This window comes from Pagrus major, chromosome 11, assembly GCF_040436345.1.
Source record: "Pagrus major chromosome 11, Pma_NU_1.0".
Taxonomy (NCBI): Eukaryota; Metazoa; Chordata; class Actinopteri; order Spariformes; family Sparidae; genus Pagrus; species Pagrus major.
Window position 1 is genome coordinate 20608298 of NC_133225.1, and position 12906 is coordinate 20621203.

Below are 12906 nucleotides of genomic sequence, written 5' to 3' on the forward strand. Positions count from 1 at the left end.
GTATCTGTGTGTATGCGCAGTATTCAAAGCGCCATCACACGGATTAAGGAAAACATATGGTCTTTAAAGTGACACAACAGCTCTCGGGTCTCAGCATGCATTCCTTTCACAGAAGGGCATAACCTGAAATGGACTGTAGTGTCTGCTACTTGTGTTGTGAACAGGAAAATGCTTTCATATCCTCATTTTCCGATTTGGCATTTTAGGCATTGGCCTAATGCTCCTTTACAAATTCATTTACAATCTGTCCAACAGTAGGTGCTTCTAAATGGCCCACATTAAAGAGGGAAGTCAAGGGTCAGAGCCGCAGCAGTCTGACAGTGGATATAACAATTATACCTCTGTTCCTAAAGAAGTGTTTGGAAACGATCCAAGAAGCAGGCAGATTAATTATCATCTTGGACATGCTGGAGTGTGTGTGTGTGTGTGTGTGTGTGTGTGTGTGTGTGTGTGTGTGTGTGTGTGTGTGTGTGTGTGTGTGTGTGTGTGTGTGTGTGTGTGTGTGTGTGTGTGTCTGTGGGAGACGATGGAGAAGCGGTTAGGTTGTGTGAGTCACAGTTACCACAGCATATATTCCTGGACATTCCCCGGGCAAAATGTTTATACTAAGATGATGGTGTGTGTGTGTGTGCAAACGTGTGTGTGCTTTCTCACACGTCCCTCTGAACCCTCTCTTATACTCTTATACATCTCTGACCCTGATTGTTTCTTTGCCTTCTCTAATCATATAATCTTGTCTCGCATTGTCTCCCTGCTCTATATCTCACAGCCTGATTTCAAACTTTGCAAAATGCACGTATTGGCCAGAATGTAAATTAAACGAAATTAACGACAAGCTTAGTTTCTTGAAAAAAAAAGCATTGCACCAAGAAGAAAAATGAGTATTTTTTCAAGTCTATAATTTCACTCGTACTTAAATATGCATTACACCATGTAATCTAGTTAGTTATTTTTAAAATCATAAGTGAGTACTGAGTACAATTTGAAATAATATCTAGAGCCAATAAGGTTATCCAATCCTAAATGGGCCAATAAAAAATCCTGACAGACGGACAAAATAACAAACAAACGCTGCAGCAGGCGCAGGTTTGGAGCGATGACCGTGACCACAGAGCAGAACGGAGCAGGAGTTGGGAGTAATTTAGGGTGCACTCACACTTGGCCCAGTTGCTCTGTACCGTGCCAAAGCATGATTGTCCCTCCTCCCCAGTCCCCCGCTGCCCTGCACTCACATTGCTCCGGCCACCATCAGGCCTGAGCACGGTTACCTCTTGTACATACGTCATCATGTCGTAGCACGATAGAGAACAACACAGAGAACATGACACTTTACTGACTTTTGGGCCAAGGAAGTGTACCGTGCTTGTGCTGGTACAGAGCACTCACACTAGTCAAACAAACTGAGCTTTGGGGGTCAAATGTGCTCGGGCACGGTACAGACTGCCTAATGTGAATGCGCCCTTAGAGAAACAAAAACCCCTTTGATTGAACATCGACAGTCAAGAAGTAACTAATACTCTGCGTAGAGTTTGAGAAGAATACTTTGTACTTTTACTTAAGTATTTTTTTAATATTAGCAGTTTTACTTCTAAGTGAGTAATGTTTTTGTAATGTAACCATACTCTTACTTAAGTACAGATTTTCAGTCCTCCTTCCACCACTGGACAAAACAAAGCAGACACTGACACTGACACTGACGTAGTGGGGAGAAGTACAAGTAATAGTGAATTATACATAGGTGGGAAAATGACGTTACAGATTTCTCTGAATATCATTCCCTGGTCTCGTTCACACATGACCTCATGCAGGAAATGTTCATGAACATCTCAGGGATGGACTGCAAAGAGGCGTACATCTGCATCCCCTCCCTCCTCGTGTTGGACAAGTTAGTGGTCTAACCCATGGCAGCTTCCTCTCTCCTCTTACTTCTGCTCTTCCCTTTCATTCTACCCCTCCTCCACCGTCTGCCGTCCCTCTGTCAGAGATGTTAGCGGGACATTTAGCTCTGTGTAGATCTTCTTCTTTCATCCTCTTCTCCTCTCCCCTCCTTCTGTCAGAAACATTAACATGGTAGCCCTCCGTTCCCTCCGTCCCTCCGTCTGATGCTCTCCTTTCTCCTTCCACTTTTTCTTTGCCGTCCCTTTTACCATCCCTCACTCCGATGTGATTGACACTTCATCAGACATGTGGAAGTGCCAAGCCTTGACCTGCTCTAAGTCATAGCAGCCCCCCAGTATTTTTATTAACCTCTTATCTCCTGCCTGCACCACTCAACTCCATTAACCAGTCTTACAGCTGCTATGTGTAGCATATTTTAAAGACATCATTAGCCAGTTTTCCATCCAAATATATCACAAATTTTATCCACGTTTTGGGAAAATCAGCAAAAGAAGGTGAGGTGGCTACCAAGTGAGGGACCACTGTACGAGACAGCGTTTTTTCATCATTTGTGAGCATGAAACCACTGGATATCTTTAACGAGACATTGGTCCATTTTCCAGTTGTGTTAGCGGCAACAAAGCCATATATTTTTGATGAAGACATTGGGACAATTTGCAGCCGTGTTTGTGACAACAGAGTCAACATCTGTGGTTGCAGAAACATGCATTGCCAACATTTATTCTGGCAAATGCGTTGCTCAGAACCCGTGTGGTAATGGTTTCTCAAAATGTTAATGCAACATATTCAGCAGGATCTTTAAAGTTCTGTTCTGCAGTGTTTGTGTGTGAAAAATTCCCTCACATCTGTGTTTCTGTAAGACTTTGACCACACAAATGCCAGTCAAGCCTGAAAATATTCTGGCTCCATGTTTATCATTTATATATTTATATCCCTGTTTTTACTTTTTCGTGGGCGTATAAATCATTGAAATGTGAGTGCACTCGTGTTCTCCAGCTCACCTCACTTTCATGTTTTCTCAGCCGTTTGACATGGAGATAACCAAACCCCACTGACAATATCAGCGCCCTTCCACTTTAGGTTGTCAGCAGCAAACTTGCAACACTGAAACCTCTTTACACAAACATGCATGCACACAGAAACACACTCTTTTCCTCAGTCAAAAGGGCCAGCTTTTGTTTGATCCCTTGTGAGGTTTATCTCCTAAGCCCAAATGTCAACACTCGCTGTTGACAGACTCGGTTTCCTCCAATAATCTAGTGACTGTCTACATCCTAAGACCTGGAGACAAGCAGGTAACAGCAGTTGACCTGGGGCACAATAGAAAGTCAAAGGGATACGAGATATACTGAGGAATTGGGGAGCTACAGTCAGAAACAAGGTATAAGCATCCTGCAGGAACTATGCCCACACTTAGTTAAATTTGCAGTCATGATAAAGTGACAAAATGTCAATGATATCTTTACAGCAGGCTGCGGTCAATGCAGTTTTCCACCTTGTTTTATTGTATACTTTATATCACACTATTTCATAAGGGGTATTAAACTTACCTTTACTACTTTTATGGCTTTTTACTTTTTAAACTAGACAGCAGAAGAACTCTGCCGCTTCCTTTCTTCTCTTTCTCATGTTTTGTTTATCAGTCACGCTATGTTGTTTGTGTCACAACGCCACCTTCTTTGTTTTGTTAGTCGCTGCTCTGCACACTGGCTCCTGCAGTATTTTTAGAGCTGAGGACTGTTTACATGTTCAATACAGAAAACAGAAGTAAGTAGTGGAGAGAGGTGTGTGTGCGTGTGTTTGTATGTCTGTTTGTGTGTGTGTGTGCGTGTGTGTGTGTGTGTGTGTGTGTGTGTTGGGGGGGTGATTTCCTGGTTATGAATAGCAAGTGTGTGTTGATTATAATTTAATGATGTTGGTGTGTGTGTTACGATTCCAAGGCTATTGTTGTCTGATCAGAGCAGATCAGTCATACATGCAGACATACACACATTCGTGTACACAAACGTGCACACACACACACACACACACACACACACAAAACACACTCATAACACCTGCATGCAAACAGACCTGTGTGGAAATGCTCCCCAGCAGGTATCCACACGGTAATATACACACACATATAACTTGACACACACACACAATAATGCACAGAAGTTCCTCGTGAGATGGAAAATGATAGACAATGCTGTTTGTGCTTTAATCACTCACTGCATGTAAGCCTATTATTTTTACAGCCAGAAATGTTGGTGCCAAAGTGTAGTCAGTGTGTGTGTTCGAGTGTTTGTGCCAATCAGATAAATCCAAACTTGGAAGTGAAACGTGGCACAGGATTGGTCCAAAGTTTAAATCATGGTGTCGGCATGACTTCGCTTCTCTTTTGATGTCAAACTGTAAACGGTCTCGATGTCAATAAAGTTCAACTCGAGCACCATGGTGACTGTCACTCGCTCTCTCTCGCTCCCTGTCAGTCAGTCAGTCAGTGTGTGTGTAACATTTCAATTTTCAGTTTCTATTGTAGCTGTGAATAATAAACAAACCTTGTGCGCTCAACATCGTCTTTTTCTCTGCTGTCTGCCTTTTTGTGTTCAAACCTATTGACCTGTCTTTTATCCTTTCCTTCTTTCCCTCATAACATTTCACCGCAGCACCCTCTCCTCTCTCTCTCTATACAGGTTAATCATTCCAGCACTGCTATCTTGCCACAGAAGGCCTTATCAGTCTCTGTGTGTCATTTTATAACCTAACCCTCAACCCCCCCATCCCCTCTCAGCCTCCTGCCCCCACTAGTCCTCTCCCCCTTGTCATTCCCTGACTCCTCCCCCTCACTGCCTGCAAGTTCCACAGCTTTAACCAATCAAAGCCCCGCATTTGAAGTTTGCTGCTGATTGGTGGAACCTCCTGCAGCCTGTCACCATTGCGGTTGATGTGCTGGTCACCAAATGATGATAAAATAAAGAATCTGTATCTGTGCTTGCATGTGTGAATTCAATATTTTCAAAATAAAAGTTCATAGAAAGTTTAGTTTATTTAATTTGGGTATTTTTTAAATATTATTTATTGTCATTTAAAGCACTGCATCCCACTTGTTTTTGTCATTTATTCAACAAGTGTAAATGGGGTAATTTCCAGTAAGCAGACATTACAGTAACTGTAGTAGGAACTCACTGTGTGTTTTGGGGCTGGTGAGGAGTGCATTTTCAGAAAAACTATGACAACAGGATTAGGTTAGTTCCTGATCGTGGCAGGTGAGCTTGCTTTGTGTGTGCTGACCTTGTTTTTCCTTTTCATGTAAACAGCTACAGCTGATGATGCTGTATTTGCAGCACAAAGCACTGGTTAAATGAAACATGTATTTCTATTAGATTTATAGGGATATGTCTTGTAACAAATGTTGATTGTCTTTTACAAAGCACATTTTATTGAAATGGCTGAAATAACACCTGGGTTGCATGTGAGTATATTTGAAAAGAAGGGAAAAACATGTCGTGGAGGAGTGATAGAGCCTTGTTATAATGTGATATAATTCAAATGAAGCACCAAAGCTCTAAGTGTATTTATGCGTCATGAAGTGCATTTTAACGGATGCTGTGAAAAGAAATGCAAGGTCAGGCTGTGTTTAGACAAAACATGTGATTACACTTGTATTCTACAGATTTTTACATCATCATTACAAATGATTTGGCTGTTTTTGACCTCCTTTTAAGGAAAGGTTTAGAAGATGAGGCAGGTGGTAGGATTTGAAATAAACTGATTATGTGAATGTATTTCTCTGTTTACAAATCATAGAATTGATAGAGGAAAAAAAGGAAGTGCGTTGATTAATTTACTGAAACGATGTAATGAAGTCGAGTAGAAAGGTCAGTTTAAGGTCTGTTCACTGTGGCGCATTTTCCTCCTATGTTACGCTATAGGTCGGAATTAAATTCTTAAATTGTGTGATTCCCTGTGCTCGTTTGTGTGTACACGTGTACATATGTGTGCGTAGATTTCGCCCCCTGCGAACCCTCAGGTGTGTCTGTCGGTCTCCCCCCTGCTCCTCGATGAGGACGCGCTGTGTCTAATTGAACTAAAATAAATGTGTTTTGGAGCGCTTGAAGGGGGGCTTCATGGGGACGTCGACGCATAATTATTTTTTTTGCCTTTGTGTGATTTGGAACAGGCTAAATAGCCCGAGCCTGACGTCAGATCACTAATTGATCCCTGCTCAGCCAATTACTGGTAAAAATTCAGAAGCGAAGGTATAATTTATTGCGTAAGGAGGCTGATTTGATCCGAAAATAAAGGCCGTTATAAGCCCGAGGCCGGCGCTGGTCACGTTTTTCACAAAAAATGTAAAAAACAAACCCAAAAGCAACCAATGCTAGGAAGGATATTTTACTTTTTATTCTATTTATGTGAGTCTTATTCAGAATCCACTATGTTCTCCCCCCATCATTATAAAATAGGGTAGCCCTGTGAGAAAGAAAGAAAGAAAGAAAGAAAGAAAGAAAGAAAGAAAGAAAGAAAGAAAGAAAGAAAGAAAGAAAGGTTATCACATTTTATTTGATCATGTCTCATGACTTTTTAATGATCAGAGGATCGTTACTGTACGTCTGAAGCAGAGATCAGGATGCTAAAATTGAATGTTGGGGTGAACAAAATTTTGCAATAAAATATATGCAACAGATTCATAAAGATGAAGAGTTTTATGGGGGAAAAAACAAAAAAAACTTTATATTATAGAAGCGTGTGTATGTGTGTGTGTTCATGTGTGCGTGCGTGTGCTGCAGTGCGCTCCTGTTATATCTCGCTCCAGCCCACATACCTTGCGCGCTGCCGCTGAGCTCCGTGCGCTCGTGGGGAGTCTGCTCTCACATGCAGTTGCATCACCTCGCTTGATTTCCTTGTTCTCGCGCCGCTTTTAAAGTCCATCATTAACGGGATTAAACAGCTGAGATTTTGGAGAGATGGAACTGGAGGGTTTGAGGCGATGTTTCCCGGTCGCCTCGCCTGATTGGACCTAGGAAAGATGATGTCAGACGACCGCATGCGCCCCGGATTGGAGAGAGCGGAGTAAACAAAGCCGCGAGGAGGAGGAGGAGGAGAGGTCTCTACATCTCCAGACAGTCCGACCGACACACCAAATCCGACTTTACGCACAGGAGAGGGCGGCCCCGGCGGCGCGTACTCGTCTGCTAAAGGCTGAAAGTAACATTGACAGTCCCACTTTAATGGGTGACGCGCTAAAAAAGACTTTTGGAAAAGCTAAAGGGAAACTTACCATCGTCTTTGTAAACCGGACGCTGTGCAGTTTTCTCGCTTTAGTAAGAGACTGATTCCATAACTCAGCGCGCAACTGTTCGCAAAGTATCGAAGGAATCACTCGTATGTATTCTCCGTTATTATTGCGGGTTTGCGCGCAGATGCAATTATGATAAATTAATTCAGAGAAATTAAATCAGAGCAGGCGCGCACCGGCTTTAGGCTACAAGCCGGCCGTTGGGAGACAGTCTGAATCGTTTGAATCAGGCTCCATATTCAGAGCATGGTCCGATAATTGGAAGAAACAGCGAGAGACAGAAAGTGAGAAATTAATAGCGTTAAAGACATTTGGGACACTTTGAGGCGTGTTTGTGGGGACGTCTGCCTCTCACGTCCAGGTGTCCCGCCGGGCGCTGCGGAGTCCAGCTCAGGCCGGCAGCGCTGACATGCTGCCCAAAGTCGAGACTGAATCCCTGGGACTCGCTCGATCGTATGGAGAACAAGGGCACATGCCAAGGAACATGCAAGGTAAGAGCTGTCATTTATTTTCCATCTCTTCTGACTAAACGAGGCAGATTCATGCGCTTCCACTCAAGTCGATTTACGGAGCGTTGTCAGACTCAAGGTCCACAGTGCGTATCTCAGTGCCACTAAAACTTTTGAACACGCTGATATCCAAAGCATTTCTGTGGACAATGTCGGTTAATGACCGGTGACCGTATGTAACCCTGTGTGATTTAATTGAATGATGAACTTGTTAAATTGAGACACATGAGGTTCGTTAGTTTACAGAGATGTTTGGAAGATCTGTCAAAAAACTTTAGGAGTGTGTTTCTGTTACTTACTCTCAGTCATTACTCTGGTGTAATAATCATAACGTATGAATGCAGATCAAACTCAGACACACTTTTTAATGTTTGGCTCGTGATCAAACAGTGATTTTACCCAGCTGTCACTCATGCTGTGCGGGCGCCTGGTGCGTAAAAAATGGTGAGACGGAGCAGAGGAAGTCTCTGTAACAACTAATATGTAAAATTGACTCGTGATTCTGTCTGTAGTAGAGCACTTATGACTGAGTTGTTGCCAATTTATCAAGAAGAGAAAAACTGCAGAGAGTAATTCTAGAGATTTCAAAGGGGTTGACCTCGGGCCAGCAAACTTGAGTCAGAGAAGCCAATTAAAACCTGCTCCAAATGATTCTTTATTGACGTTTTAAAATTCAGTGACCAATAAAAACTCATTTATATTTTTGTTATGCTCTTTAAAAAAAAATCTGCTCTGTAATTTATTTTTTTTACCATTTTGGCCTAAAAGTAGGAATAAACCTCAAAATCGTGTTGAACAAAATTAAAATTGGCATCAAAATCGATTTTAGGATGCTTCACTTATGTAGGTATAATTATTTTATTATCCTTTAATGACATTTTTCCATCTCACTAACGATGTCAAACATTTAGAGTTGCATTGCTTCAGATCCTGGACTGTGTGAAATTACGTTTATGGTTCCAAAGAATGTGCAACTGTAGAAAGATACACTTTTCAGGTTCGGTAAATTTACTATTTAATAAAATAAAATAAAAATCCCCACGGCACACATTAAAATATCCTTTTTATTTCTCTGCTTTTAAAGAGGGGCTGACTCTTCTGCCAAGATCAACTCACGTACCCTCCTCATTCCCCTCACAGCAATATAAACGGGCAATCAATTAGCCCGGTCCTGGTTTATGAGACGCTGATAACACACACTCACAAGACAAGGAGTGGCTTGTTAGAGAGCCCGTTATCTACTTTTACGCACGGCTAAAAACAAGGTAGCTCGGACTGGAAGAGGGTTTCTCTTGAAGTCATCAGCGTTTTGGACAAATGTTTTTGGAAAGTGCATGAAGCAGTGGCCGAGTTGAGAGGAAGCAGGTGAGAGAGACCGTGTGCTTCTGCAGCTTCTTGCACACACTCTGCGCAAACCTCCGTTTGAGATGCTACTGCCCAAATTTCAGATCCAAAAAAAGTATGCTTATCTTTTGAGATGCAGACATAATCCAGTTTATTTTGCTGTCATAATTTCTTAAAATGTGAATGGTTTACACACAAAAAAAATGAGCAGCAGTTTAGAGATTGTAGAATTTTAAGAGAGAAAATAAATAAGCATATCCAAAAATATTCCGTAATTGTTACGTTAGGACCCTCTCCCACTCAGAGGTACGAATGTATTTTATTCACCACCGCTTCATCCACTGCAAAACTGCAACCAAAGCCTCGTTCATTTATTTCCTTTATCTGCAGCTGCCCTGCGTCATGAGAACAGGCCCCTTCAAAAACCCCTCTCCTTTACACGTTTTAAAGCAGGAGAAAATTTCGGAAATTTGCTTTGAGCTTCTGTGGAAAATAAAAAGAAAAGAAAAAAAAAACCGGCAGCTCGGTGGAACTTGTTGCTCATCTGGAATATGCAGCGCGGATCCCAGCAGGGCAACGCGCTAACAAACCAGAAATCATGTCTAATTAAAAGGTCTAAGTGAGCTGCGGGATGAGTGGATTTTGAAGTAGAGCAGCAGCATAATGTCAAGGCCTTGGAAGGCGTCTAGTTGACAAAATATTTCCACTTTTACAGCCACATCCACTGAGGGGTTTTTCCTGTTTGATCCTGGCTGCTTTTTTATGATTAGAACCGTAAATGCTTTTGTAAGCGTTGTAAATGTCAGCTCGGCTGTTTGCTTAGCGCTGTCACACAGTCTTACCAATGCAGGTATTTCTAATACGCAAGGCAATAAATGCACCGCAATGAGAGTCGAATCGTTTTAGTAGATATTGAGTCTTAAATCCTCAGAAAAGAAAACTTGGGAAAATGTGCACGTGTTGTTAAATTCCACTCGTTTCTAAATTGATTGATTTTTTTTAACTGCATTCATGTGTCACATTTGTCCGCGTTACACGTGTTTACTCTTTCTTAACGAGGCTGCTTTGGAAACAACAGAAATGATCATGTCAAATTATATCGACGACTTGTAAATTTAAAAAAAAGAAATGTAAGTTTTTCTGAGGCAGAAAGTCTCCTAAATGTTACCTCTGCTTTCGCACCACCAGAACACATAAAAGCAACCAAAGCAATTGATTTGTAGCATCGCGAGTTATTCTTCGAGAGGTGGGGGGGGGATGATGCTGGTTCAAGTTGGTTTTGGATGTTTTTTTTGTGGATTTTTTTTTCTCGTCGCCTGCAGAGATAAGGGCTTCTCTCTGTGTGTCTTCATTTGTCTGTGGGCGGTAACATTTTCTCCTCCAATCCTTAACTCTAATATCTCTCCATTTCCCCCAGCGATTTCACGACTTAGATGCATGCATATTTATGAGGCTCACTTACTTTCATGCGCTCTTTTTTTTGTATGTGTGTGTGTGTGTGTGTGTGTGTGTGTGTGTGTGTGTGTGTGTGTGTGTGTGTGTGTGTGTGTGTGTGTTTTGGCCCCTGTCTGCAACGAATGTAGAAGAGAAGGCGGCAACGAGGAGAAATAAATGGTTGCGTCCTTTCAACTCAATCCAACATCGACTATTCATCCTCTTCCTCAAATTAAACATCTATAAGTCCAACAGGAAAAAAAAAAAAAAAAAAAAAGATCTCATACAGTTGCGTCGCGTCCGTGGTTCCCCGTGGTTCATCTTGATGGATGAAAGTGCGCTTTTGGAAAAGAGATTGCTCAGCACTGAAATAGACTCCTCTCTGTGTGTCCGTGTCTCCTCCGCAGCACACCAGTTAAAAATGATGGACTACTCATATGACGAAGACTTGGACGAGATGTGTCCCGTGTGCGGAGACAAGGTTTCAGGCTATCACTACGGACTTCTGACCTGCGAGAGCTGCAAGGTGAGTGCCCTCGTTCTCCCCCAGTGGGAAACCATCACACACACACACACTCTCTCACAGACAGACACACACACAACTGAGCTTCTGGTGACCTGAATCTGCTTTAATTATCCAAAATACTCCTCGTTTCTATGTTTTGTTTTCTCAAGTATGTGTTGCGTAATTGATGTTTTCAGTGTCAGATTTATGCTTAGAGTGGCTGAACATGGGTTGATTGTGTCATTATCATGTGTGTGTTTGCAGTGTTCACGATTAGAGACAGCATGTTCTTTTTATTCACTGTAGTATCATTGCTTCCCTTGAATGTTGCAGCCATATTCGCATGGTGCAATTTTAAAATAGACTCCGGCTCATATATTTCTTTGCAGCTGCTTTATTTCAGTGTATCAGCCTCTCTTTTCATGTTTTTTTGCACGCCAGGCATTTAGCTGACTTTCATGCTCATGAGTGACTTGCAACAAGTGTAACCGTATAGTAAAGACTACAGGAAGACCAAATGTAAAGAGGCCAGGGGTCAGATATTGTTGTGACAGTTAGTCTAACAAACTTTTCCTGTGAGACTCAGAGGATTGTGTGTAGTGGTGAACGGCTTGCAGTGGGGTTTTTGTCATTTTTGCAACCAGCAAACACAGACTGTGGGGGAGGAGGATTCGACCCAGGAAGCAAAGTACACAATAATACTGACTGTGTTTGTGCAAGCCTGTGTCCTACTGTTTAAAAGTCTCATCACAAGTTCATTAAGAGAGCAGCAGCATTGTCTGGTTGCAAAATGTTTCCATACCCGTTAATAATGAGGCTACTGCGAAGCAAACTGTTGCTGTTATTAATCTGAGCTCAATCAACAACCTGTTTGTCCCTTCTGCCTCTTTTCCATGCTTCTCCTCAACACTGAGCTAATAGGCATTACCCAAGTTTTTTGTTGGCCCAGTAAAGCTGTCAGCACAATATTAAGCTAAGACAAATGTCTCTGTGTTCACACTATTCAGTGTAAAATTGCAGTTCGCAGTATTGATGCCGCGGCACACATTTCTTGCCTATGTGGTCATTATTCAAAGCAGATGTTATAGATTTTATCCCATATTATTGACCTTGAGATGCTCAGCACTTGCTTGAAAGGAGACGTCAGTGGCATCTCTGCTGCTTTTCGGCCTCAGCACTGGCTTTTCCCAGTTTAGAAACGCTCTGGTGTGTGTGTGTGTGTGTGTGTGTGTGTGTGTGTGTGTGTGTGTGTGTGTGTGTGTGTATGTGTGTGTGTGTGTATGTGTGTGCAGGATGTAGATGAAGAGGTCTTTTATAATGTGCAGCATATCTTTTTTGAAACATGAATAATATTGATAATTACCTGAAGCTTATCATTGATTATTTTTAAAACACAGGCAATCTGTTCAGTAAAAGTACGATTGTCAGGGCTGGACGGATATATCAGTTTGTTGACATGTTACACGGCTCATATTGGCATTAAATATCCCAGTGCAGTGCAATCCATTTCCAGTGTAATGGAGGTTCCTTCCTGACCACAACTGCGTCAAAACTAAAAAAAACAAGAAGTAAAATGTTATTCTTTCTTTTCTATTGACATGAAAATACCTATTTTTAAGTTTATTTCCAATTTTGGTGATATTTTACAATATTCTTGTGAGTTTTAGATGAAACACCCTCTATCCCGAGCTTGCACCCTCTCACCCCACCCCTTCCTATAGCTTTCAACCCGGTTGGGCTGAGGAACACACACAGGCACACACATTCACACACATAGAAAGAGAGAAAGAGTGAATCACACAAATAAATATTCCTTAACGCCCGCATAATCCTACCACCTCCCCGAACACACACGCATACTCACTCTACGAAAGTACACACAAACACACACACCGCCTTTAATCCATACACACAGACAGTGTAAGTCATAC

At 42.0% G+C, this 12906-nt stretch overlaps 1 protein-coding gene across 1 annotated transcript in view; it reads left to right on the forward strand.

Annotated features, from left to right (window-relative positions):
* Nucleotides 1-6998: 6998 nt before the first annotated feature.
* The window catches only part of nr5a2 (nuclear receptor subfamily 5, group A, member 2), a 71253-nt gene continuing 65345 nt past the window's right edge, over nt 6999-12906 (forward strand). The window contains exons 1-2 of the mRNA XM_073477246.1: nt 6999-7674; nt 10878-10996. Coding sequence (XP_073333347.1) covers nt 7593-7674; nt 10878-10996 — 201 coding nt within the window. The 5' untranslated portion in view covers nt 6999-7592. The remainder of the gene's footprint in view (nt 7675-10877; nt 10997-12906) is intronic.